Here is a 27,060-nt window from a genome sequence, read left to right on the forward strand (position 1 = left end):
CTGGGCTGATAAGTGGTGACTCAGACAAGCTGGCACTGAGAAGCAAGCTGACAGAACATTTAATTAACAAATTAACTTTCTACTCTCTTAAATAAGCAGTACAGTCTTGCAAGAGTCCAAGAATACTTCATTCAATTTCTACCTAGAAGGCTATGCCTGACATTTTTCCAAGCCTCACTTCCCAGTTTCCATTAAAAACAAGTTTACCTACTGCACCATCAGATGTTCTGCTGACAACATTTTGCTCTATACTCTTCTTCGTGGCTGCAGGGTGCATTAGCCAATTCCTCTGAGTCACTTCTAGCAGCGTCTCACTCTACCAGTAGCACCGATCTGTGTGAGTGCCTGTTTTGGCTGTCCACCAACCAAACCAGCTTTTCTGTACATCTCTTGGTCCCCTGCTGAGCAAATAAGAGTTGGGAGGCTTGCAGAAAGCCTTCCTCCCACTGGGAGAGGGACTGAGCAACAGGATCTTGGAGATTTTCTTCAGAACTGACTTGGAAGAAGGAAAGGAAAATAGACAGGAATAAGACATCCATGTATCTCACCATAAGAGTCTTGATACCTTTGTCCCTTTAGAAAAATCTAAAACTTCCAAATTTGGGGATGTGTGTGGAGTTAACCAGTGCCAATACTGACTGTTGAGGGACATTTCCAGAAAACACACAACTTTGAGAAGTGGCTAAAGCTATAAAAAGGCATCTTCATGTGCTAACCCGATCCATTAAGGCACTACATCAAACATCTGCCCAGATGATTTGAACTCATGTTCTGCGTTTTGGTCATTGTCTTTTCCCCTCTCCTGCACACAGCCCTTGCCTCCTATGTTGAGAAAAAGATTCACCAATAGCAAATTTTAAGAGCTTTTATGACAAATTTCGCTCATGTTTTCCAAGCTAAGCCATTTGGAAGATCAGATGGACCCAAGCACCCACCTTTTTTGTTTGAGCATCTGCTCTTACATCGGCTGGTCCTGAGACACAGCGGCCCCAATTTCTCCAGCAGCCACTATTCAGGTAAAATAATGAGTGTTAACTGCAGACAGGAGCAATGGCTCCAAACACTGGTCAGACAGGTCCCCTGGGCCAGGACCCTTCTGTAGCCCTTGCAAAAGCAAGCCACTTATTACACACTTACAGCAGGAACTGGTAACAGACATTTAATTGTAATTACCAGTTTGCTGAAGGAAAGGCAGCGGTAGCAAGGCCAGAATACAAAGGAAAGAGACGCTTCCTCTCTCTCCTGGGACACAGACCAAAAAGCAGGAACTCCAGTGATTTGAAAGAGCAAGCGACGGCCAGCTGAAGTGTCTTGGGGAGTCCTAGTATAATGGGGGAAAGGTTTCTTGGCCAGGAAATGCAACCTGAGAAGGAGGAACTTCCCATCAGACAATGCTAACCCCAAAAGCCCTTACGGACACTCAGCAGGGAAAGTAGGAAGCAATCCCGTCTCTTCGCTGTTTTCCCCAGGGCACTCTTTCCATCTTCCACATCTCAGCACCCTGTGAACGTTTCCTCCCTGGAGCTATGAGTTTGCTTACTGCATTACCATCAGCAGGAAAATCTGGGCTGTTTATTGTTCCTCTCAGGGAAGGCGATCCCGTATTAGGAAGATTAAGGTCAGCCCGTAAGCGCGTGACATGATAATCTCCTGCAGGCGCCAAAGGGGCTGTGATGGAGAGACGGCAGACATCCTGCTCCAGCTCTGTACCTGCAGATAGCTGCCATGCCAGCCAGCCCCTGTCCAGCTCCCGCCTGCTCAGGTCTGCCTGCCAGGGTGCACCCCACGAGTCACCTGCCATTAACAACACATCAATGCTGAAGCTTGCACCCTTCACCCAGCATCCTGCAGCTCAGCCGCTCGACCGTGCAGCACAAGCCCACAGGGTCTGCATGACCTACACAGGCTGTTGGACTTGTCTGCTGCCAACCCTGCCACCTTCCCCACCAAGACACAGTATTTCAGTCAGAGTTGCTTTGGCATCCTCTCCACCTCCTCAGCACCATGCAGTATTCTCTCCAGTACTTCCTGAACAGCTCGTAAGCAAAACTCCTTTTTTAAATGTTAAACAAATTACATGGCGAAAGTCATGAATGATTCTAGTGAAGGTGGGGGGAAAAAAGAAAATATCTTTGTTTTCTGAGAGCAGCAGCTGTTATTTCCCTCCTGAAGGAATAAACCCCCCTGCACATTTTGGGAGAGCAGGATTAGGACTTTTTAAAACTGTTACTTCACAAAACTAAAGGTTAGTTTAATTTCACCCTCAATAAAATAACTAAACATGAACCATGGTTTAAATCACAGCGGCAACAGAAAAAAACCCCACCAAATCCCTCAAAACCCAAAACTTACTTCTTGCCCAGAATATCACTTTACTGCTGACTTAGGAGAGAAATATTAAACTATTCTTAACAAGCCTGCTCAGAACCATCTTCTTCAACAGCAAAGCAGAAATCATGTTTCTCGGTGCTCAACCACTGCAGCTCACAGCAGTTCTAGTATTTCGCAAGCAAAGCCACAGACTTCTACTTGCATGCTGTCCCTACGAGAGGTCTTATAGGGCAAGAACCGCCCGATGTGCAAACCAGGCACACCATCTGCAGGCAACACAGTGTCCAGTTATCCACTGTCTGAAACCCCTCGATGCTTGTGGTTGCTTTATTTCTTTTCTAACTGCTGGTCCCTACGCTACTTAGATCAACCTCTTAATCATCCCTCCCTGCACTGCCTCCATTTGCAGGGGAGACTCCAGCCCGTAGCTCTTGTGCACCCAGGGGACTGCAGCACTGATTTTTAGCAAGCATTATCACTCTTGCTCTCGTTTCGTGGCTGAGCAACAGCTTTGAACGCTTGTCTTCTCTTCAAACACTTAATTGCTTGATGTATTGAGAAACTGCCTTTTAAAATTATTATGTAGCTCTGCATCACTAGATCTCCATCTCCCAGCATCAAAACCTGTCATACACAATCAAGCCAATAGAATCTTTTATTGTGGCATCACATGGAAAGGAAGAAGATCCCTATGAATTGAGAAAACTGCTCTTATGCAAGGAATTCAGAATGCTTGGTACTTCTTGTCTCAGCCTTTCTTCTTTAGAGCCAAAAGCAATTTTTTCAGACCTGCCTGGTACTGATTTTCCACCAGCAGCTCAAGTCAGGAAATCACTGCGCACATTTGCACAAACCCAGCCTTATCACAGATTTTGTACCTAATAGAGAAAAGGAAGAAAATAGCCCTCAGCGTGGTTTGGAAATCAATGCAAATGCAGTTAATATTTAAAAAAGAAAACCTTAGTAAGTAAATCTTTACTTATAGAAAAAAATTCAACCTGTTCTGATTCTCCTTTTCCAATCCTCTTTCCTGTTTCCCCTCTAAGCTAGCAGAGCCAGCTAGAAAGATCAGTCCATGTGATGGATGGAGCACAACAGTTGACATTCAGTGTACGAAAGCAGCCCCTCCAGCCCAAACCGCACCAGTTTCCCAGGGCTGTGGTAAGAGTCTGGGTATACCAGGTATCTGCTTAGCACCAATCTCAAGGTAAAATTTTCTTTTAAGATCCAGAAAATGATGCGTTCACTCTACCAAAGGTAACTCAAAAACCAAGCATCTCGGCTACACACAAAAATACAGGGGTGTCAAGTGAGAAAAGGAACGGAGCCCCCTTGGAGAGAATCACAGCAACTGCTGAAATATTAATGAAGCTCTTTCTTTGAGAGAGCCTAAAAAGGACTTTGAATAATGCATTGCAAGCAACGGTACATCAGAAGTGGCTTTTTTATGCGAGAGGCAGCTGGCATTTTAAAAATAGACAACTTTCAACTTGATGGGGGTAGCTTACCAGCGGAGGAAATTATCCACAAATGCACCATCATTTAAGGGAACAAAGCAGATAAACAAGCAGAGCACAAAGAAAGTTTATTAGTACAAATGTTCTGAAGCAGTCCTCTGCTGTCAGCACAGGCTGGCCCACCATAAGCACAGCTTCACTATTATTGGGCATCCTCAACATATTCTGTCCCTTACTGTCACCAGAGAAGTCTCTTTAAGCTCCTCTGCAATGGGCATGGTCTGGCAAAGATCTAATGATTTGCTCTTGTAAACAAGAGATGCTCTGTCATGCCCCCCGCCCCAAGCAGCTCATGAATTTCCATTTTTAAAAATAGGATTATTAGTGATACTGGCTTTCTAATTCAATAGAAGAAAAGGAAGTGGGAGAAAATGGCACTGTAATAGGAATGGGGTGGAAATTAAGACCCTTGGAGCCTGCTCAGCTGTACAGCTAACTGGACGTGGGGGTCCTTTGGCTTTAGGATTACGCTGAAGGCCCCACTCCCACAACACAAACACCTTTAGCAGAAGCATATTAAATGTGCTGCCTGGCACACTTGAGGTTTCAGTGTTTAGGCTTACTAACAGCAACATGACTGACGGACAAAGACGTTGCTGTAGCTGGCGTTGTGACAAGTCCCCCAGAACGTGACACAAGTCTTTGCAGCCAGAGATGTCTTCTCAGTATCCTTGATATATGCTTCCTTTCCCTAACAGCCAAAATACAAAATGCAGCTTTAAAATACAGTCCAAAGGTGCGGAGCTTGATTCAGGGCACAGATGCCCTTGTAGTGGGCTGTGCCTGCACATTTACATCACTACTGGCCAATGCTATTGGCACCTTAGCTTTTGGTTGAAGCACCGTCAATCTCAATGCCACCAAGAGCCACAGCATTACAAAGCCGCTCAGGAAAGGGTCTGATGGGAGTTTTGCAGCCACCCAAACAGAGGTTTCCCTCCCCACCCCTCCACAGCACGCTGCCTCCCCTCCCTCCCATCAGCCCCCCGATTCTGCTGCACAGACTGACCTGCAGACAAAGGGGTTTTATACCATGATGGCATAATGCAAGGCAGCACAGGGATGTCTTCCCCCTACTCATTCCCAGGGGTTCTTCTATCCCAACACAATCCCCTTTGAGACCCACAGACCCCACAGAGCAGCCTGCCCCCAATCCCTTTTCTCCCCCCCAAAAAAACCAGTAGCGGCAGTGGGGCAGCAGCTCCTCATCCCGAGGGATGCGGAACTGAAGGGGGAGTAGAGAGGAGCATGAATTGGCTCCACAATGCAGGCTACAAACCAAGTGCTACAGCCTTTTGGAGTTACCTGGTGTCTCACACATGCAGAGCAGCACTACTCCCATAGTGCCAATATACTGCCCATCATTGCATGCATATGGGCACACTGCTACTGATGCAGGCAACCTTACGAAAAGTGAAATGTACTAGAAAGCAAATGCAGAGGGCAATAAAACAGCATGCCCTGCCAGCCTCATCTCCTCTTCCATCTGCCTGATTTATTCTATCTAGCCATTCACTTATATTACTGGCCATCAATTGACTGGTTGGTTGCCTCAAGCATCAGTTTCCCTTTGCTCTTCTCTTCTCCATTAATTTTTACCTTCCTCCTCCATATGTCCCCCTCCTCTCTTTCCATTAACCCACCATTTCTGCTTTTACATCTTTGCCTGCACACCAAATTTGTCAGTTGTTGGTGTCCACATTTCACACAGCCAGAAACAAGCAGCTAACAGCACTAACATCCACACTCACTCCTGGCAGGTGAAGGAAGCTGTCTGAAGGAAGAAAAGCCCAAAGGAAAGATAGAATAACCCCCCGCCCCAAAGGCATTACATGTTACCATTGCTTTAAGGAGTGAGGGGCAGGGACCCCAGTGCAGCCAGTCTCCTTGCTCCTGCCCTATACCAAGGGGTAAGCAAAGGGCTGCTGCTTCCCCACAGCCACCTGACACCCTGAGACCTGCAGCATCCCTGCCTGTTGCTGGAGGATAATGCATGAGCACAACAATGCAGCACTGGCCTTGACCTGTTTGTTTTCAAAACGAGCTTTGCCTTGCCTGGCCATGGGGGGAGACATGTGGTCACACCGCAGGCAGCCTGCCCGCAACACTACCTCTGGGGAATACCTGGGTGGTGCTGCTGATATCCACACAGCAAGTGAGGGTTCACCTATTTGGACACACCACACTGTCCGGGGGGGTTAGTTGTGAATGAGATGACAAGAAACCCCTGTAGGGCTCGCAGCCCGTTTTGCACTCCTGACACCTCTGCGCATGCCGGTGCCTCATCTGATGCTATGCAGTGCGTCAGCACACACTGCACCAAAGCTTACGCTTTTGCAGTCCCATTCACACTTTTATTTTCCATTTTTTCACCTCACCTCATTCTTCCCCCTCCCTTTTTTTAATGCAGTGCAGCCTTTTTTTGTTCCCCCTGTATGCCACTGAATGTAGGAAAAATACCCAAACCAATGAATCTCAAGGGCAGAGCACGGGACCTGAGTGAGAGGGCAAGCAATGCCACTCAGGGTGCAGGTGCCAAGGGCAGGGCAGGTGTCTGTACTGAGCATGCACAGTAAATAACCACAGCCTCACTGGGAGAGCATTGCAAATCCAAGATACAGCTGGCACAGGGCAGATTTAGTGTGGTTATGCTATTCAGCACTGGCATAAACTCCCTCTTGCTCCAATGGCTGGAACCTCTGGCACTGCAGCGCAGTTGCCACCTCCCTACGTAAGCAGTGCCAAAAAGGCAGATCCCCCCAACATGTAACTCTCCAAAACTGCTGAACAAGGGTAGAATCACAGGGAAAACAGCCTGCAGTGAGTGCTGGGACTTCCAGACTGCACCACAGCCCAAAAGCCCCAGCAGCATTTGGACTACTGACAAGCCAGGTAGAGTTTCAGACAGAGGGAGCCTACAGAGGAGAAGGCAGGTTCTCCTAAACCAAACCAAAAACATATGTTAAACCTTTGAACTGGGTGGGGGGAAAAATAATAAAACAAGAGAGAGGAATATGATTTCACCAGGAGTTTTTAAATGAAAGGCAACATGGGAGTGCAAAAGCATGGATGATGCATTCCCTGTGGACCAGGTCATAAAATCTCTGCAACCTCAACCTGGGGACAGTACAAGTTCTGGCAAAATGCGGGGGCATAAAACTGAGAAGTCTGAATGAATTGCCCCATTTAAAAAAGACAAGGAAAAATAGACAACCAGAACAAATGTATATACTTGTACACAAGATGGTAGAAGTCCAAAACACATGACGCATACTAAGCTGGAGGAGAAGAAAGTGTTTGGTTTTAAAGGAGGATGCCAACACACTCATCAGGAACCTAGTTAAAGGGAGGTAGTAATAAGGATTCTTTAAAAACAACCTACATATTACCTAGGAAAGAGAGACTGGATTATATCAGTGGGGAACTAGCACTGCCCTAGCAATGTGATGACCAAAGGTAGCAGTGGTCATCTCAAAAGCCAAAGAAATCCACTGTCATTCTCCAAAAGAAGGATCCCAAAGCATGTGACCCTGTATGAAAGAAAACTAAAGAGAACAAACAGCCGTAAAGATGATACATTTGGGGAATGTGGGAAGATTGTTTAAACATACTCAACTAGAAATGCAGGGCAAATAGTAACTGCCAGAGGAGCATCAGAAAGACCCAAGGTATGCTGCTGCCATGAAGGAGCAGTCTGATGCATGAACCTTTGTGGCTATCCTTACATCAAAAGACAAATGCTAGAGGTCCATCTCTTGTGTCCCACTGACACCATGCTGAGTCATGGGCAAGCTTCATGGCAGCTGGTTGGGAAGGGACTACCCGATGGGATGGAGAGAACCTCCTGGTTAGCCATAAAGAAGTATTAAGAATGGGATATATGTTTTGCTTCTTTATTCCACCAGAATATAAGATAAAAGCATCAGAAGCAGAGGGAAAATTGAACTTCAGGATTATTTCCAGGATGTTGTTTATTATTATTATTACTTAGGTTAGGCATACAGACGAATACCATTTTATCATTAGGCATTCCAGGACAAACTGCTCACCATTTGTCTTTCTATTTCTGAAGCTGGAAGCCTCAAAGGTATATCCTCACTTCCTCTGCCAATTCGAAATATGCATCAGTAACATAAAAATCCACAGTGCCTTCCTACCACAGGAACCAAATGAAAACCTTTACACTTTACAGTCATCCAGTGATTTTCTTGCCAGTTTCAAAGTCATAAAAAGTTCACAGTTCATTGTAAGAGCCCTCACAAGTGAGCCAGAGAAAAGGCCAGCAATGGATAGTGTTATGACACCAATATTCTCCTTCCTAAGCAGTTAATGAAATGTCTTTTCCTCTAGCAGTGCTTGCCAAGCCCGCACAAAGGAACCCGCCAATTACTATCTAGCAGCACGGCTGAATTATGAGGTCAAAGTATTATAATAAAGATCTTTTTGCCTGTCAACTTGTGATCTACCCACAGATCTTTGAAAAGGAAAGAAAGATACTACATTTAAACTCTGGTGTGAAGTTTTTGCAGGAAGGTGGTCGTTAAATTTGGAATCTGTGAAAGCTATACAGCCCTTACCATAATTTCTTAGGTAACTTCTCATGTCTATCAAGATGAGATTTTATATATAGCAGCCAGTGTGTGAGCAGCCCCCAAGCTAGTATATTACACAATAGTGAAGCACCTTCCTCATCATCCAGCTCCTGATCTCCCCACCAGAACAAGGAGGGAAAGAGCAGGCTCAGAGCAGGCTCCTGACTGCTATGGGAAGACCTGACCCAGAACAAATTCATTTGCTAGTGGCTTTCCACCCCTTCCTCACCAGGCCTCTAACAAATTAATGACCTATTTCTCAAGAGCAGAGCTTAAGGAGGGAAATGTAAGGGAGAGTTAGCATTAAATACTTTGATCCCTTCAACAGAGTAGGTACAAAAGCAGGTACTCTCTCCTTTGCCGTTCTCCATAAGGTATGCCACAGCGCTCCATCACAGAGCTAACAGAGAACAGGAGAGCCAGAAGAGACTCAGCTGTCACCTCCATCTAAGTGCATTTGACCATTTTGCACAGCCATGTATTCTGTGGCTCCTGAAGAAAGAGGGGATAAACTCATCTTTTCTTTCCCTGAAAGACCAAAAATATGTTTCTAGTCCTGTCTCCACAAACTAGACCACTGGTGAAAAGCAGGGCATGTGACTGGGGCGACCATTTAAGTTCAATGCTCTGAAAATATCCTGCATCAGTTCTAGCTCCCACAGGAGGGACAAACTCATGCAAGTTCTAAACCTGGTCAATTCAAAAGGAAAAACGAATTCCCAGTAAGAACTCTGCAGCAATTCATCTATACCGTGTCAAACACCAGTTGAGGGATTCTGAACAAACTGGGAAAAAAACTCAAACCAAACCAAAAACCCACAAAAGCTTTTAAAATCCTCTGATTTATTAGTTAAATTATAGAATAATTTGCTCCCGAAGAGAAAAAATATGTATATCAATATATATAGGGCTGGAGCACCTCTCCTAAGAATACAGGCTGAGAAAGTTGGCCTTGTTCAGCCTGGAGAAAAGGCTCTGGGGACATGTTATAGCAGCCTTCCAGTACCTAAAGGGGGCCTACAAGACAGCTGGAGAGGGACTTTTTAAAAGGGGAGGTAGTGACAGGACAAGGTAATGGCTTTAAACTGAAAGAGAGTAGATTTAGATAGAAATTTCTGAAGTATCTCAGCCCTTCCTTGGAAACTCAGCAGACAACAGTATGGTCACTAGAGTCTTGAAAGCTGTTCAATTCTATAAGCCAAAGTGACTGCTTCAAGGAAGATTACCTTCTACAGAAGAAAATGAGTTCACAAACACAGAATGGCACAAAGAAGACTTTAATTCTTCTACTTTAATACCAAATGAGGCAATAGATGCTTTAAACGTAGGGAAGGCAGTTTCCAAAATAAGAAGTCTCATGTTAATTTGGCAAGAGACATATACCTCTATTTCTTGTATGACCAGATTTCTTGTATGACCAGAAAAGCTTCTAAGTGAGCCCATGCAGAATTTGGCTTTACGCTAGATTCAAGAGTCTGTATGTGGGGCAAGGGGAGAGGAGCAGTTTCCACTGTCTTCTTGATTTCCTCTTCTCTCCCAGGGCAATTCAGAGGCAGTCCTCATGGATCTTTTTGTAACTCATTACCACTTTTTCTACTTATGCTCAAAAGACAGATGTTAAGGCAGCAGAAACTACTGTCATCACTACAGTGATGCAGCACCAGGAAAGTGCAACTTTAATAAGCCAAGTTCTGAGAGAAAAGCTTCGAGGCCAGGCTGAGAAGAAGTGTTTTCCCCTTGCTCAGCTGCCCAAGGACAAGGTCTCAGCCTGACAGGATCACCTTAGTTAATCTTCTGCATCATTCACTGGGCACTTGTAATGTGTTTTATCTACTACGGGTTATTATCTTACTGTTGAGAAAAGAAGTCCGAACATTACATTGTCCCATGGTTGATATAAGCTCTAGTTACCTCACACAAAGCAAGGACAGCTTAGTGTCTGTCCATCCAGGGGGAAGGTAAAGGATTGAAGTTCAAACTGTGCCAGGGGGAGAACTGAATGAAATGTTATCTTCTAAACTGCAAGCTCCTAGGACAACAACAGGAAAAAAAACACACAAACAAACAAAAAGCCAACCAAACAAAAAACCCAAACACACACAAAAAATACCAAACAAAAAAAAAAAAAAAAGAAAAAAGAAAACCAAAACCCAAACAAACAAATCCCAAACAAATAAAAAAAAAAACCCTCAACAAACCACAAAGTGAAGATTTTCCCATGTCTGACAGGGAATTTGAAGTTTCTCGCATTTTTATGAATGTGAAAAAGGACAGTTTCCTGCCTCCCAGATACATGTTTTCTTAGTGTAAAGAGCAGACAGATACCAGTATATATAGTAAGAGCCCTCTGAAAGGCCTGATCTACCAAATCACAATCACACAGCTACATCTAGGATCTCTTGGCCTTTGCCTGCTGCCGCCCTGACAAACATCCAACATAATGCAGTACACAACGCAAGCTGTAATTTCACTGGTTGTGGCTAAGCCTTAGCCACCTTACCAGAATCAAAGATTTACCTCTATAGACTATGTTTAAGATCCCAGCTTTCTTCATCCATGCTTCTTCCCTGCCCCCTTAGAGATGTGCCTACTGCTACAGATGAAAACCAAGGCAGAGCACAAAGGATGCTGCCAGCCCAGCATTAAGAAGAGACGGTCCCAGAACAGGAGCTCTGCAAAGCAGCCACTTTCTGACATATACCATTCTCTTTGGCCTTCTGCCCGTCATGGTACCTAAACATTTTAGTGCAGGAGCAAAGCTAGCGGGTTAAAAACTGGTCTGAAATGTCGACAACTAATTCTGCTTTTCCTTTTTCAGTTTTGCATTAGTTACTACATTTAAGGCTATCCTGTGGTAGAGTGTAAATGGAAGCAAGATTACATCATGAAACTGGCTGCTCTCTTCTGTATACTTTCTCACACAGTACTTTTGACTACAGGATAAGTCAAAAAAAGAGAGAAAACCAGCAAGCACAGCGATTTTATCCAAGAAGAGGTATAATTTCAATATTACTGATATATCCAAACATGAACCACATATGCTAATTTTCAAGTATGCCAAGACTTGGAATAAAGAATACCAAAAATCAGATTTTCACAATTCTAATGCCAGCTGTGCTCCCTCCTGGGAAATACTCATGATGCAACCCAAAACACATATGTAGATAACACTGGCTCCTACCCCTATGATCCTTCCTGTCCTAGCTAGCATGGGCCATCTGTTACTGTTTAGCAGGCAGCCCCACTAGATATTAGACTGATACTACTTAGGCTAAAAGAATTAAATGAATTGCCAGCAAAAATGGCATTAAGAAGTCTTTCCTAAGGAACTTGTAATTTACCATTTGAAAAGTGTAATTTAAACGGCGCCACATAAGGTAATAAAAGATACCAAAGCATGAGCTGAGCCACAGGCCAGTCTCTGTCTCTACATGATATCACTTACGGAGAAGAAGTGGGAAACAAAAATCATGCTGTAGCTTACCTGAAAATTCTCTTTTATTGAGGTAGCAAGGTCCAGGAATGCCAGAGAAATTAATGACATTTTGCTGAGTCCCTGCTGAGCCCTTTCCCCTCTTGTTCACCAGACCATACAAGAGGATAAGAACAAAAGAGTGACTGCTCTAAACTACTCTGCTGTGCTCGCAGCCTGATCAGCTGAGTAATAGCCATTGCAGGAGATGTTAGGATAAAACTGCACAGGGACCATCAGAAGAAAACCTGATTGTCTGAAGAAAACCAGTCTGTCATTCACCCAAAGCCACTCAGCTTCAAGATGCTGGCAAATGGTCACTTCTTTCCCCATGAGCTGTCCCCACCTACACCCACCGAACACCACCACCTTAATCTATGGCTAGTGCAAACCTTTAATTTGACACAAAACCAAGGGCAGCCAGCATTAACTTCTTTCAGAAGGACCTCACTGGGGTGTGTAGAGAAAGCAAAGACCTACACTATGGGCTACGGAATAGGCTCTCAGCATGAACAAACTCCCTTCTTCTTGAAGAAGTCCCCAAACTAGACTCGAAATCCTCAGAACTTGTTCTAGCCTTCAATGGCAGGTTGGGAAGCCCACTCTGTTCTTCGAGCACAACTTGACCTCACCCCAGTAGATGTTAGTGTACTTTTCCTGCACTAAAGCAGACTCCTGAGGGCTGCCATCCCCACATAGACTGTACTTTGTAGCTGTCCAATTAAAATTTAGCAAAGAAAACTGCTAATAATTCTTTGCAGCTGTCATAGCATCCACTGCACAAATAAATTAGAGAGAAATCCTTCTTTAGCTAAGAGGTGAGTCTAATTGCTAGGATCACTTGACAACTTCACTTAGAAAATGTGGCAGAATCCAAAAATCACAAAATTTTGCATACTGGTCTTTAACCAGAGCTCCATGTCAGCAAAATCCTTCTCCATATGACAAAGCACAGTAAAAGTAAGAAAACTAGCTTGTTCTGGAGGTCAGCATTTAAACTTGATCTTGCTTGCCACATTTGGTACATACCATGGAGATAACAAATTACTGACACTTAGCACGAAGAGGATGAGAAGGACATTCTTAAGCAGGCACAGCGAGTTTCCCTCATCTGGGGCCAACATGCTTGCTCCCAAGCCAAATGATCTTTCAAAATAGAAGTGGATATCCACCTACATAGATGTGCACTCACTTCTTTGAAGGAAACCTATCCCCCCTTATACTCTGCATGAGGGGATTTGGGGGGTTTCCCCCACAAAAGGGCTTGCCTGGTCTATGAAGTCAGGAAAGTTGCCTGGATCATTCCCAGCTGTGGAAGCCCACTCACCTGGAGGCCTGTTGTCATGCACCTGTAGCTCTGATTGCTCTTGCAAGATACTGGGCAACCTGAAATAGTTGTCCCAGTGCATTGTGCATGCAACTTCAGAATAAAGAACATGATGGGTCTACTAATTTCATGGTTCAGGTCCAGCCAGCTGCTCCTTCCACAAGCAGTATTCATTAGACTTCTCAGAAATACTCTCATACTCTACAGCAGGTAAAATGCAATTTTTATTTCAGCATGCTGTTTCTGCAATTGAAACAAGATGTCAAAGTGAGTGCTACAATGTAGTAATTATTACAGTCAGGGACTTAAAATAACTGATTGATGGCTGTGCCAAATTTGACCCAGCTGTTCCTTAGACATATTGCTTGACTTGCATCAGTGTCTCTGTCTATAAAATGGGCATGCCAACTATTACTTTTGAAGGACTATCACTGTTAAATAAATCCAAACATTTCATTTTCCTCTAAGTAATTACACAATGCTGCTTAAGAACAACAGCATTTGAAGAACAGAGAAAATACAATACACAACTGTCAATGTTGTAAAACCCCCCCACCTTATTAACATACAGGGAACAGCCAGGCTCCCGTTTTTTCCTGAATTTAATCCAAACAACGTGCAGTCTGCCATGCCCTCTGATTCTGGCCATAATACTCTGCATTTATTCATCCACCAGCTGACTCACGTGTGATTTCACAGCACACTACCTCATAAACAAACACATCTACAGAGCGGGTCTTTTGCTCTCATGTTCTTTAGTTTAGGCTTTGTGTTTATAGAAGCTGCAAAATTTTAAAGATAATTCTACCTCTTTTGGGGTAGTGGAACCACCACCCTGGAGGAGTGGCCGCCATCTTGTGAAATTATGTTGTGCTGCAAAATCATAAGGGCAACCAAAGCAAGTCTAGAGATAGGAGGCAGAACTTAACAAGTCTTCTGTCTTGACAGAGGAAGGGGAAAAAAGGTTTATCCTTCTGAGATATCCAGCACAAGAATGAGTGATAGACCCTCCCAATCACAACTCTATGGGAATTCTGTGGAATCTAAACCAGAATAACCTTCTGTTCCACTGAACCTGAATATTAAGCACAGGTGAGTTTAAAAAACAATGAGCTGACTGCATAAAACAGTCTGGTCATCTATAATTCCTACTGATTTTAAGCAGAGCAAACTCAGTCCACCCATATGTACTCATCAACCTCAGCAAATTTAATTAATCTTAAGATGTCTTCCTTATATCATTTTGTTTACCAGTATTGCACTAACATATGATATAGAGAAAATATGCTTTCCAAAGGCTAATGTTACTGCCACATAGCCTTGGGCTTGGGCGCACAACTGATCAGCTGGTGAATGGTACTAGAAGAAAAACTGGTTAACTGTTTCTCACTGATGAGGTTGCTTATTTTTATATCATTAACAGTTTGATTGACTGCCTAAGAGCAAAGACCTAGCATGAAATTCTTCTTGATACCCTTCAGATTTAGAGGTCTGCCATCTTACGTACTTTACATATTCGATGGTGCTGGAAAAAGTAGGAAGTCATTTTGGTCTAACTGCAAAGCCAAGCACTTCATGAAATTAAAAGAATAAATCAACTAAGTGGTTGTGGCTCGGTTATATCCTTTATCATGTGAGGATTGCTCTGCTCTAGGAAACAGCCCAGCTCCTTGCTTTTAATACTGGATATTCTTCAGGGTGCAGGGATTAATCCTGTCTGGTCCTCTGGCAACCTGAGGTCAGCAAGTGAGGGGGGGAGGGAACACTTTAAATCTGATACTTCTGTTAAAAAATAGCTATGGTGCAGCATGCTCAGGTTTCCGTACAACAGGGACCGGGTTTGTTTTGTGTTTCTCTGTTTCTCTGCATAAGTATCACATGTATGTCTTGCCAGCTCACAGAAACTGAGGCAACTTTTCCATATTGTTCTGAACAATTTCACTAGCTGAAAATTCTCTCTCCCACAGAGGTACCTATTTTAAGTACAACCATCTTTCACATCAGAAAGCAACTAGCTGTTGCTTACAAAGCACAACGCTCCTGGAAGTGGGAGGTTTTATTTTTGCTTCTGGTTTCAGTTGAAAATAATGCAATTGCTGGATGAAACACTTGGTTTATTTACCACACTGCTTGGTCCAGCACATCTCCTGCAGCTTGTAATTTCATGGGCTGGTGAGCTCCATGGGACAGCTCACCCCACACTTGCTGCCCCAACGCTGATCCCTGGCTGTGGCAGGGTCCACCTTGGATGGCGAAAGGACCAATGGTCCTGTCTGGCATGCCTCTCCAGTGAGTGTGCCAGTAAAAATGGCCGAGAGTAGGTGAGCTCAGCAGTGTGAGTGGACAGAGGGCACTGGGCTGTCCTTTCATAGAACCATAGAATGGTTTGGGTTGGAAGGAACCTTAAAGATCATCTAGTTCCAACCCCCCTGCCATGGGCAGGAACACCTTCCATTAGACCAGATAGCTCAAAGCCCCATCCAACCTGTCCATGCTGGGAGGCTGCTCAGCAAAAGCACTGCTTTGAAGCAGGGAGATCAAAGGGGAAAAATCTAAAATAAGTAATTTTCCATAAGAAAGTAGTTGCCTACAAGGCCATGGGCAAAGACAAAAGTTGCCCCATCCTGCCAGTGAGAGTTCTGCACCAGCACTCTGAAAGCTGCACAAAGATCCTGTACATAGCAAATACAGCAAGGTCTTGCTGCCTCCTAGAAAGGCTGTATGCTTCCCCATTCCTACCCGCCATAACAAAAATAAGCCAGTTATGCCATCCTCATGAACTACATTTTTTTTGCTTTCTGAAAGGCGTGACCTCCCATAAGTAAGTCCTAACCCCATCCCTTTGCATCATCCCCTGTTTTATGAGAACAGACAGCAAGAAATACACTGGGGCATGACTTGTGTGTTCCAGGAAGTAATAATGAAATACTCCTGACAGCCAGTTCCCTGACACCTTGAGGTCCTGGTTCTTTCTGTCCTGGAGTTTTTAAACTGTGCTTGAGTACAGAAAGACCCCTAAAGTCCGCAGGTGATGCATAGATGGTCTGCAAGTTGCTCTGGGACAAGAGAAATTAATTTAAGTCTCTAGGTCATTTGACCTGCATAATTTAACTCAGCAGTCTTTCCTGAAGTATACTGGAAAGAGAAATTCGGTCCCAGATAATGTGTACACTGATCTCAGCATTAACTAGCAACTGTAATCTGGGCCTGCTTCAACTGACTCAAAGATGCAGCTGTACAAAAAAGCATTTCTAACACAGTATCAATGACCTGGAAAACAAGAGGAAGTTAAAAAAAAAAAAAAAGTCCCTAAACATGCAATAATATCAGCTGCTGGTTTCCTATGTTATTTTGCAGGTAAATTGAATCATGCCCTTTCTGCAATCAGTGAGCACATCCTACATCCACACACAGGGGAGCAACAGCAGTAAAAACCATCCCAGAGATGAGATGCAGCCATCAGCACTGAAGTACTGAGGGTAATCTATCTGTATTTTTGTTTCCTCTTTGTTTTCAAAGGGAAACAGAAGTGACATGCACTTAATTACGTTATCATTACAAGCCTTATTTGAGCCAGTCAGATGTTAAGCACTATTGAAGTGAACAGTATATGGGAGGATTGAGTTTCCATCTTTTCTTCTCTGAAAATTTTTTTAGGATTTCCCAAATCACTGACAGTTTCCATCCCTGAGAGAACTACCAAAATTTCAGACTTTGATATAGCTCCCATTTATTTTTAGAAACATACCTGGAAAGTGTCCTCTCTTTTGTCTTAACCTATTCTTACAAGAATAAAAGCCACAGCTTTCCTGATAGATTTCTGGTGTTTTGATTGTCTTTTGAATCAATGGTGGCAACTGCAAGTTGTAATGAAAATTCTTTGGCCAGCAGACTGTTAGGGAGCACAACAGAAATAATGTTATCTTCTCCCCTCCTCTTCACCAGAGGAAATTTGCAGCAATTCTCCACCTCAGATGATAGCTTTTGGAATTGGTCTGCATATGTTTCCATAAACTGTAGACAATGTCCTTCACATTTTCTTTGGTGAGGTCAGAGCAGAGCATTTGGAGAGCCCCAGGCAAGCTGCGCAGTCACGCACCTTTGCATTATCTTCTAACACCGACAAAAACCCAACCCAGGCATATATCCTTGCAGACTGCATGGGCCCCAGACCCAAGGTTCCCCACGTCTGTTACAGACTTTCAACTCTGGTTGGGTCACAAGCCCCAAATATGACTCTGAAGCCAACACACTTTGTAGATCTCCAGAAAGGCAAGCCTTGGTTCTGCCTAATTGGACTGATTCAACATATGCCATGACACAACCCATGATGCCATAAGCCGGCCTAAGTTTCAAGTCTAGCTACAAAAAAGAACGTTGATGTTACCTGGCATATTCAGGAAATTCTTGCTTCTCTGAAAATATTTTTTAGGATTTCCCAAATCACTGACAGTTTCCATCCCTGAGAGAACTACCAAAATTTCAGACTTTGATATAGCTCCCATTTATTTTTAGAAACATACAAAATGAGCACTTTTTCACATTCTGTTGCCAAAAATGCTAACAGTAATTTATTCTAAACACTTCAAAGTTGTTGCCAGATGGAGGCCAACCCATTGGAAACTCCATCCAAACGATAAATGTTTTTAAAACTTACCAAAGGATGAAATCAGCCCGGTCTAGCTGAAACTTCAGTTGCAGGGAATGTACACAGGTCCTTCCAATATGAATAATTTCTTGTGGGCTAGAAATTTCTTGTGGGTGAATTGTAAGTGGTAGTCAGTGCAATTTTCTGTTCCCATATACTATATTCTCTGAAGCAGTACCTGTAACCTGGTCAGGAACAAGACTCTGAAGATCTTGTTGGCTTCATCGATAATTCCAATCCTGTGGCATCAGCAGGTCTGAGCCACTCATTTCTGTTCAAAGGCATTAAGGCACTCAGTGGTTGTAAGGGTCACACAGCAGGGCTTCTTTCACTTCCCAGTTTTAGGGAAATGTAAGTGCTTTTCTTCCTGTGATATTTACAGGGTTTCATCCTTTTCTCTTCTCTCCTTCTTCTCTGCTGCACCATATAAGCATGCCAACCTTTTCCTTAGGCCTGCTCCCAGGATCTACAGACATTTGCAGATTAAGTCCACCACCTCATTATTAACACCATCACATTATCCTAGCAAATAAACTCTTTTAAAAACCTGCTAAAAACCTAAAAAAGAACATTTCAACCTGATCCATCCAAATCCTCATAGAGCCCAAACCAAACCCAACCTTTTCTCAAAGTTCGCAGCAAATAACTGAGAAACAAACATTTACAAGACACAATTTCAGCCTTCTGCCCAGCCCAGGCAGCTGCGCAGGCTCCTGCTGCCTTGTGGTGCATCCAGCCTGGTCTTCAGAAGGGGGTCTCTGTGGGCACTGCACAGTAACCAGCCACCACCTGAACTCAGCATGGCAATTCCCAGAGATGGGAAAAGTAAGAAATGGAGAGGGAAGGGAGGCCACCTCCTTCTTTGAAGGATTTTAGCACTGTCCCCAGAATCTTATAGATGAAAAAAGAACATCTGGAAAACATCTTGCAAAGCACCACGTGGAAATTATAACAAAATTAACAGCATCACTTCCATTCTTTTATTACACTCCTAAAAATCCTGTGGCCTACTCCCAGAGCTCAAAGAACCAGCTCAGCTATGAAATAACATTAATCTTGTAAGACATGAGCATGCCATGCTTCAGAGTCCCTTTAGTACAAGAGAAATTTAAATGCTTCCCTCTCATAACCCAGAACTGTTATAAAGACAGAACATATAAGCCATCTGCCCACCACAGTGAAAGAGAGCTAAGATGGAAAGAGGCCTATTCTACTGATGTGAGGGATCTATTCTCCAAGAGACGATTAAATGCTAATTAACAGCGATGAGCTTAAAGAAGTAACATCATGCAAATAAAAACGGCATTAGAGTAACTGTCATCTGCTCTCTGTAGTCACCTCTGAAGTCTTGTATTTTATTCTAAAGATTCAGTCACCTAGGTTTGGAAGACACTGAGGTCAACAGGATTTTCATCTGCAAATTTGGTGGATGCAGAACAGACACGGTACTACAGTACGGCTAGCATCTCTGTAACAGATATCACTGCACTTTAAAAGGATGAGAAAGATTGAAGATGTTTCTGCAAGCTCACATGCACAAACAGCCTTTCTAGATATTCATCTATTAACTCACTGGCACATAAATTTGTAGGACAATTGAAACAACCAAAGAAACAATGAGAAAAATCCAGAGATGGAGACAACTATTGGTAAGAGGTAGCCTAATTTACCACCCTGATAGCACAAGGAATTGATAAATAGTCACATAACCAGAGATAAAATCAGATTCTTGGAGCCACTTTAAATTCCCTTGGTTTACCTACGATAATTGCCTCTGTTTCCTTAACAAGCAAGGCTGGTATGAACCAGCACCTAAGAAAAAGGACTTTACTGCCTTTTTGATGGAAAAGTACTAACCCTTCTCTAGAATTTGTAGTTACACTGTTTAGGCCACACAACTGGTTGCTTAGAGCAGGAGTGAATGCTGAACAGCCAAAGTGTTTCCTACACATACAGCAGTACTCCTCCACAGCCCTATCCCATCACTTGTGAAAAAGTAAGCACTTCTGCCACTGCTTGTATATGAATGCATCCTACATCTTCCCAAATATAACTTCAAGTCACCCACTATCGCTCTTCACCAGTCCAAACTGATCTGTTAAAGTGAAAAAGTTTCCATACCCAAACTAGAGAATTGTCCAGACACAAATTCCAAGGCCAAGGTGTAGCAGGTGCCTTGTCAAGATATAAGCATAGTTACACAAACAGGAAGAAAAGAAGGAGCAACAGCAAAGTCAATTACTGCTTTATATCACAGAATCACAGAATGGTTTGATTTGGAAGGGACCTTCAAGCTCACCTAGTTCCAACCCCTGCCATGGGCAGGGACACCTTCCACTAGACCAGGCTGCTCAAAGCCCCATCCAACCTGGCCTTGAACACGGCCAGGGATGGGGCAGCCACAACTTCTCTGAGCAACCTGTGCCAGCGCCTTACCACCCTCACAGTGAAGATTTTTCATAGTATAGGAAAATCACAGCTTTACCTTCTCCTTTTAGTTGCGCTTAGCAGAGCCTGCATCGTGGCATGGCTCTCCTCCACCAGGGACTGTCATTAAGGGGTTTTATACAACAGCTGAGATAAAAAAACCCCCACAAAACTAAGCCAAGTTGGGTAAGTACCCCAACAGGGAAAGCTTAATCTGGAGCTGTGTTTTTAAACACCATCTAGCCTTTTTTTTTTTTTTTTTCATTTTAATCCAGTTATTTATTACCCAACAGAATTCACCCAGGGCTACACTCACAAGAAAACACCGTTATCTTTAATCTTACATGTATGTCAATATAAAAGAACAGAAAACAACCAACTTAAGGAGGCAACTTCATGAGGTTTGTGCCTAAACAATGGAGCACTCCAAATCCATCATAATGGTGATATTGTGCATTTTTGACAGTGTAGTATTTCTGGATTTCAGGTAACTATGTGCAAATAGTAAAATTTATTTCTAAAAATATAGCAGTGATGACTTTGCAGTCAATGGAACCACCAAAATATTAAGCAACCTAAGCCACACGGGAGAGCTAAAACATTTCCAAAATACTTCCTTTAAAACCGTCTATCGGATATTTAAGAAAAATAAAAGAAAAAACATAAGCAGGGCAAAAGGTATTAAAAAGACCAGACACATGCTGAAACCAGTGCAGAAGCACTGGAAAGAAGTTCTGGGGAGAGAAACAGTAATTTCAGCAACCCAGCTGGACATTCATAACAAAGATGACTAATGCCACCAGTAACTCAAAGGGACACACAAATTGAATCCCATATTAAAATGCACAGCTCAAATGACTGCATGTGAAGATGGGTCAGCAGTTCAGCCGTAAATTTCTGTTACAGAGCAGGCCACCGCGACTGCTCTTTGTCTCGGGCATTTCCCAGAAAACGGCTTTGTGAGCTCCCGAAATGGTGGGCGAATGCCACCTCTGCTGTACGGCTGCAGCTTGAGCGCCGGCAGCTGCCTGTCCCCCACCAATGACCTCCTGTTTGAGGAAGCCTGAGAGAAGAAGGAGTTGGGGGAGATGCTTCTCCGGACACCAGCTTGCCTCATGCCCGCTGACCAGAGCACGGGCCTGAGCCCATTGTCCTTCATGGAACCATCTTGTGACTGCCTGGCCCTCCACGCAGGTGACACCACATTCATGCAGCCACCAGAGGAACTAGCTGAAAGAAGATCAATGCTATGGAAACATGCAATTTCAAGCTGTTTTAAAACTGTGCTGGCCGAGGCCTCACAACCAACCAACGCTTCCACCACACTCTGGTCCATGGCTCTCCTGCCACCTGCTCACCTCCATGGGGTCATACCGGGATGCACAGGTTCATTTTCCAAGTGATAAAACCTTGGAAAACTAAACTATTACTGTTCCAAATACGTATCTTAGTTCTGATTTTATCACATAGCAAAAAACAAGCCAAGTTCTAAGAACCAAATTTAGTACCCAAAACATTGATCTTGGTTGGAAGATACTCTTCAGATCAGTAACACTCCTTGGAAAAATATCTAAATGGAAGCCTTACTCATGCTTTTATTACATTAATTAACAGCAAGAAACCCCAATACCAGCAGGACAGCACACACAAAGCATTCATCTGAGTGCCAAGTGTCTCAGAGTGCCTAAAATCGGAAGTTACTCACTTTGCTACAGTGCCTGTTTGGGGCAACAAGCTTTGCATGGAAGATAAAACCCATTTTCTGCAGCCCTATAACTTTAAGGATCAGTGCATGATCCTTAAAGTTATAGCTTAAAGCTCCCCCACAAAACACATTGAGATAGGCTGTTAATTTGATAACAAAATATATTTCAAAGCCTACAGTGAAATGTTAAGTGTACATACATTTTAAGATGTAAGTTCACTTAAGAACTATATAAATGTAAGATACTGAGGGGTGCTTAAAGGTTTTAGTCCTCTATAAAAAATTCACTTTGAATTCTAATCCAAAATTCATCTTCCCTTAAAAGCAAGACAGATTATATCTCAAATTTCTATGCAAGCAATTTATGATGCCCAAAAGGAAAAAAATAAAAACAGCTAACAGCCAAGCAGTGTTTTTTATTGCCTTTTTTTAATCTACTAGTTACAAACCAGATGCATTCTGTACAGAATTCTGATTAGGAAAAAAATGGCTGTTGAATTTTTATTACTATGTCCCTTAAGGACCAAAAGTGGTAACCCTAGGCATTTAATGTGTACTATGAATAACAATACATATGAGCACATAAAAAGCTTGTTATCTCAGTTTATGGAATTTTTTTACCATGTTGATACATTTACGGAAAGAAGTCAGGAAGTATGCTGAGGGGGAGGAGAGGAAGCTATCAAAATAACAAATACTGTTAAATAAAACCTATTTGGAAAGGAACAAGCTACGCAGTATGAAATTTGAATGAACTATGTCTCTTCATTACGGCCCTGCAGCTCCCATGTAGTCAGTGGAACCTCATTTAATGCTTCTACTAAAAGCCTTCATCTACATACATCTCACCCATTGATACAAATGCAATTCATATTTAACCCTGACAAATAATCACTCATGACAGAAAGAGTCTGGATTGTCTTCTTTTATCTCTTTTATAAACTAATGTAAACACAGATAAGTCCTTCTGGATGTTTCAAAACAGCTCACTGGATTCAAAGAAGCATCTTCTCCCCCTGTCCCTTCACATCACAATCCATAACCACCTGGCCAGATATATCTGAAGTGTTTCTACCACATACTTCTCTGTCACAGGATGGCTTTCCTCCCTGTGTTATACCACAACTCCATCCCCACAGCTAGAAAAAACCTGTACAAACTGCAGCTGAGCAATGCAGGGCTTTCTCCTTCAGAAATCAGCTTATAACCTCTCCAAAAAACATGGGGAAACCCTCAGAGCAAAATTCTACAATCCGGCCATTTGTGGCACTGGCATGGTTTCCTCCTGGACTTCAGATGGGTCCATGTAATAGATTTTTTAAATAGTTCTTCCTATTGAACCCTTCCCATATTTTCAGCTCCAAGGATTCATGGGGACCCAATCTGAATTACACTGACTCTGGAGCCAGCAGCTTGTGAGAGTACAAAGAGTACCCCAGAAAATAATGGGGGGGAAGAGGGGGAAAGGGGTGAGAGACAACTCTGCACATTCCTCAACTCTCAAACCTGCCTGTAAAAAGAAAATGAAGATACGGCCAGGGCACACCATGTTTCTACTCTATTCATGGCAATAGGTGCAGTTTGCTCCAATTTATACAAAAGGGGTTGATTCAAAGCCCGGAAAGGGGCTGAAAATGAGAATTAGATTTTGTTCTTCTGTGCTAAAAGGAAGACCCATGAAGACTTAGGGTCTAATGTCCACTACTCTAGAACTTTACCAAGCCCTTTGTTGCGTTCTCCTAATGACATCTGCCTAGGTTTCCCTAGGTTGGTGCTTTGGGAAACCAGATGCAGCAGCAAGAATGATTTGAAAGAAATTTGTTCTCTTTTGCTCATGGTTGCAGGATTCTGTCTCCAACCATTTATTTCTTCCTCCTTTTCCAGGCTCAGTGAAGAGGACAGATGAACACCCTGACGGCTGTCAGGTGTTAAGTAACTGGAAGAGCTACATTAAGTGGGCCATACCCTTGGAGAAGACTGGGATGCAGGGGAGCCTGACAGGCAGTTCAGAGGAAAAGAATTTGCAGTAGAGCATCCCAGCAGCGCAGATGCATCGCTGTCGCCCAAACCAGAGCTCAGCTGTGTTATTTACCCTACGAGGTCCCAGCTGTCAACCTGGCCTGGCATCATGACAACCTACAGCACAGATGCCCTTAGCCAGCTGCTTGGCTCTACGTACAATTCTCTCTTTTTTAATGAGATTACTGTTTGTGCAATGTGCTAGCTTGACGGGCATGCTGATTTAAGCCCGCTGTTTATTCAGGCTGCAGCGGATACAGCGGTCACTTTCTAAAAAGACGCCATTTGAAAAGATAGTGTGAATTCACCAGAGCTCCTGCAGTTGCTCATTAATCACAGGAAGAAGAGGGGTTTCTTATAGATCCATTGAGAACGGAGGGCTGGAAAGGGTAAACCTTGGAATTGTGGTAAGTGTATAAACTTAGCAACGTACCTCCTTGAGACTAGTGTGAAGGATCTACTTGCCAGCAAAAAACCCCAACAGACGATTCCGGCTTCCTATTCATTTCAGTCATCAGACACATTTGGTGCAGTTACCACCAAAATTGTTAAAAAAGAAGGGGGGATATGTTAAATGTTGGGATGGTCGATAACGCAGCAGTACTGCTGTAAGTCTGGATTAGCAAAATTACTTTTGGTTATGCTGTTTTAAAAAGAAAAAGCTTAGGAAGTTACAGTTGAAACAGTTAAAGTCCTGTGTTCACTATGAAGATGTAAAACATTATTGCCATGAATAAGCAATTCTTTGTTCAGAATGCATTTTTATGCAGAGTGATGAAAATGTGAGTTAACTCTCTTTCACCAACACTTTTCACAGCATAAAGCTATTAAAACGTTAACGCACAATCAGCATCCCTTGCTAGGAAGTGCCAAATCCGCTCTGGCGCATTGTATCAATGATGTGCAGATGATGTTCTCTAACAGTACACGGTGGGGCCATTATCATCTGCTGTCACCATGTACCACGGAAAGCTCTCCAGGCTGCAGACCGCCTCCACCAGACGCTGCTCATGCCCGGGATCTGCTGAGTAACCGGGTCGCTGCGGAACCCGCCAGCCTCGGGGGTCGCCTGAAATCCCCCGGCTCCCCCTTCGCCAAGCGCTGCAACTCAATTAATGCATCTGGGTCATAAACATGGGTTACGGGAGTCTGAGCCGGGTTACGAAACGCAGCGCGGCGGATACAGCCGGCGGCAGCCAGCACCCAGGTGAGACCGGGCCGAGACCCGGGGTACCGGGGAGGAGGCCCCGCAGCGGGACGGGATTGCGGCGGCGCCCCGCTCCCGGTCCAGCCGGCCAGGGAAGCGGCAGGGAGGAGGGCGGCCACGGCGGCAGCCAGGGAGACCCCCGCAACTTTTCCCCGCGGGGGGTATTTGTTCGCAGCCAGAAGAGGCAAAAAAATTGGTTTTTATATATATATGTGCGTGTATATACCTTTGTGTATGTGCATACATATATGCGTGTGTGTGTATACACATATATATTCCGGCCTCATCAGAGCTACGTCCCCGCACGGCACACGGGTGACACCCCGGCGGAGCCCCCGCAGCCCGCCCCGGGGGTGCCGGGCCCTGCCGGTGGGTCGGTGGGCCGGTGGGTGGGTGTGTGTCCGCGCCGCGCCGCACTCACCCAGAAGACGAAGGAGTAGATGATGAGGAGGGTTTTCAGACACGTTATCACGGGTTTGGTCTCCATTCTCCTCGATGCCATAATACTGAGATCCCGGCTGCGGGCTGGGCGCGGGAGGAGGAGGAGGAGGGAGGGAACGGGGAGGAGGGGCGGGGGGAGGCGGGCGGAGGGCGGTGAGCTCAGCGCTGGGCTCGGCCCGGCCCGCTGCGCCGCCTGCCGCCAGGGGGCGATGCCCGCGGGGCGCCACTGAGGGGATGGGGGTGCTATGAGGGGCGCGGAATGGAAGGGGGGAACCCGGCGGCGTGCCCGCTGTGGGGCTGTGAGCTCTGATCAGCGCCGTGTAACCCGCTGAAACTTCATCTGACGGGGGTGACCGCAGGGCTTTGCCTGCCCGGCGGGAGATTTGCTGGAGTGGCTCAGGGAGTGGGGAAGAGCTTGAGGTTCTGAGGGATGAAGTGAAAGACACCCCCATAGCCGCCCCGTTTTCCTGTGGAGATGCTCGCAGGCGTTGCTTGCCCTGCTCAGGGAGTGGGAGCTGGACGGGGAGTTGCCACTGTGGGAGGAAACGTCATTCAGCATCATGGTGAAAATCTGTGTTGTGTTGAAGCTGTAAGGATGTGGAGACCGTTGCCAGTGCGAGAAATGCAGGTTCAACAGCACTTTTGTTGAAGCCATATCATATGGGTGAGCCAGGCTGTGTTTAGAAGCCAGAGCTCCACACTGAATCCGTTTGGGAGGCCAGGGCTCCTCGTGCTCCACATCTGTGCCATGCCTCCCATTGACAGCCCTAGTGCCCGTGGTTGCGTTGAGGCAGTAGGATTTATGGATGTTACCTTACAGGAGCAGGTCACAAAGTTGGAATGCTGCTGGAGCCTGGTTCCTAACCTTGGCTTCACCTCAGCCTCAAATCTGAGCTGTGTCCTAAAACTAATCTGGACAATGAACCCCAGCCTAAAGTGATCAGAAACCTTGTACTTCTGTATGACTTTGAGATCCCTGAGCTTCAGCTGGAACAGAGCTGGCTTGCCTCTGCCAGGCCAGCATTGGCCTTGATGGCAGCACCCATTGGAGAGAGCACAGAGCTCCGGAGAGAGCCTGCTGTTTGTTATTGTCACTGCATCTACCAGCCCACCACAAAATCCATCGAGGAGTGGACAGCAGAAGAATAACCATGTTAGTCTCAGAATGGAAAGGAAGCTGATCCTGTGGAGCCCTTGTAGCAGAGCGGTAGGTCTCACCAGCCTCCTTGCAGTGGAGATAAGAGGCTTGTGGGGCAGCTGCCTTCAGGGAAAGCATGGCCAGAATGAGGGCATATGTGTACCTTGGAAGCCTGAACTGCTGTGCCAAGAGCACAGACAGGCGTGGAGGGAGTGCCATCAGGGTTTCCTTTCTGT

The 27,060-nt window shown here is 44.5% G+C and overlaps 1 protein-coding gene across 1 annotated transcript in view; it reads right to left on the minus strand.

The window, feature by feature from the left end:
* TSPAN7 (tetraspanin 7) overlaps positions 1-25,821 on the minus strand; it is a 96,496-nt gene extending 70,675 nt beyond the window's left edge. Inside the window, exon 1 of the mRNA XM_030472631.1 lies at positions 25,667-25,821. Within this exon, the coding sequence (XP_030328491.1) occupies positions 25,667-25,747 (81 nt within the window). The 5' untranslated portion in view covers positions 25,748-25,821. The remainder of the gene's footprint in view (positions 1-25,666) is intronic.
* Between the last annotated feature and the right edge of the window lie 1,239 nt (positions 25,822-27,060).

Source organism: Strigops habroptila, chromosome 2 (genome assembly GCF_004027225.2).
Source record: "Strigops habroptila isolate Jane chromosome 2, bStrHab1.2.pri, whole genome shotgun sequence".
Taxonomy (NCBI): domain Eukaryota; kingdom Metazoa; phylum Chordata; class Aves; order Psittaciformes; family Psittacidae; genus Strigops; species Strigops habroptila.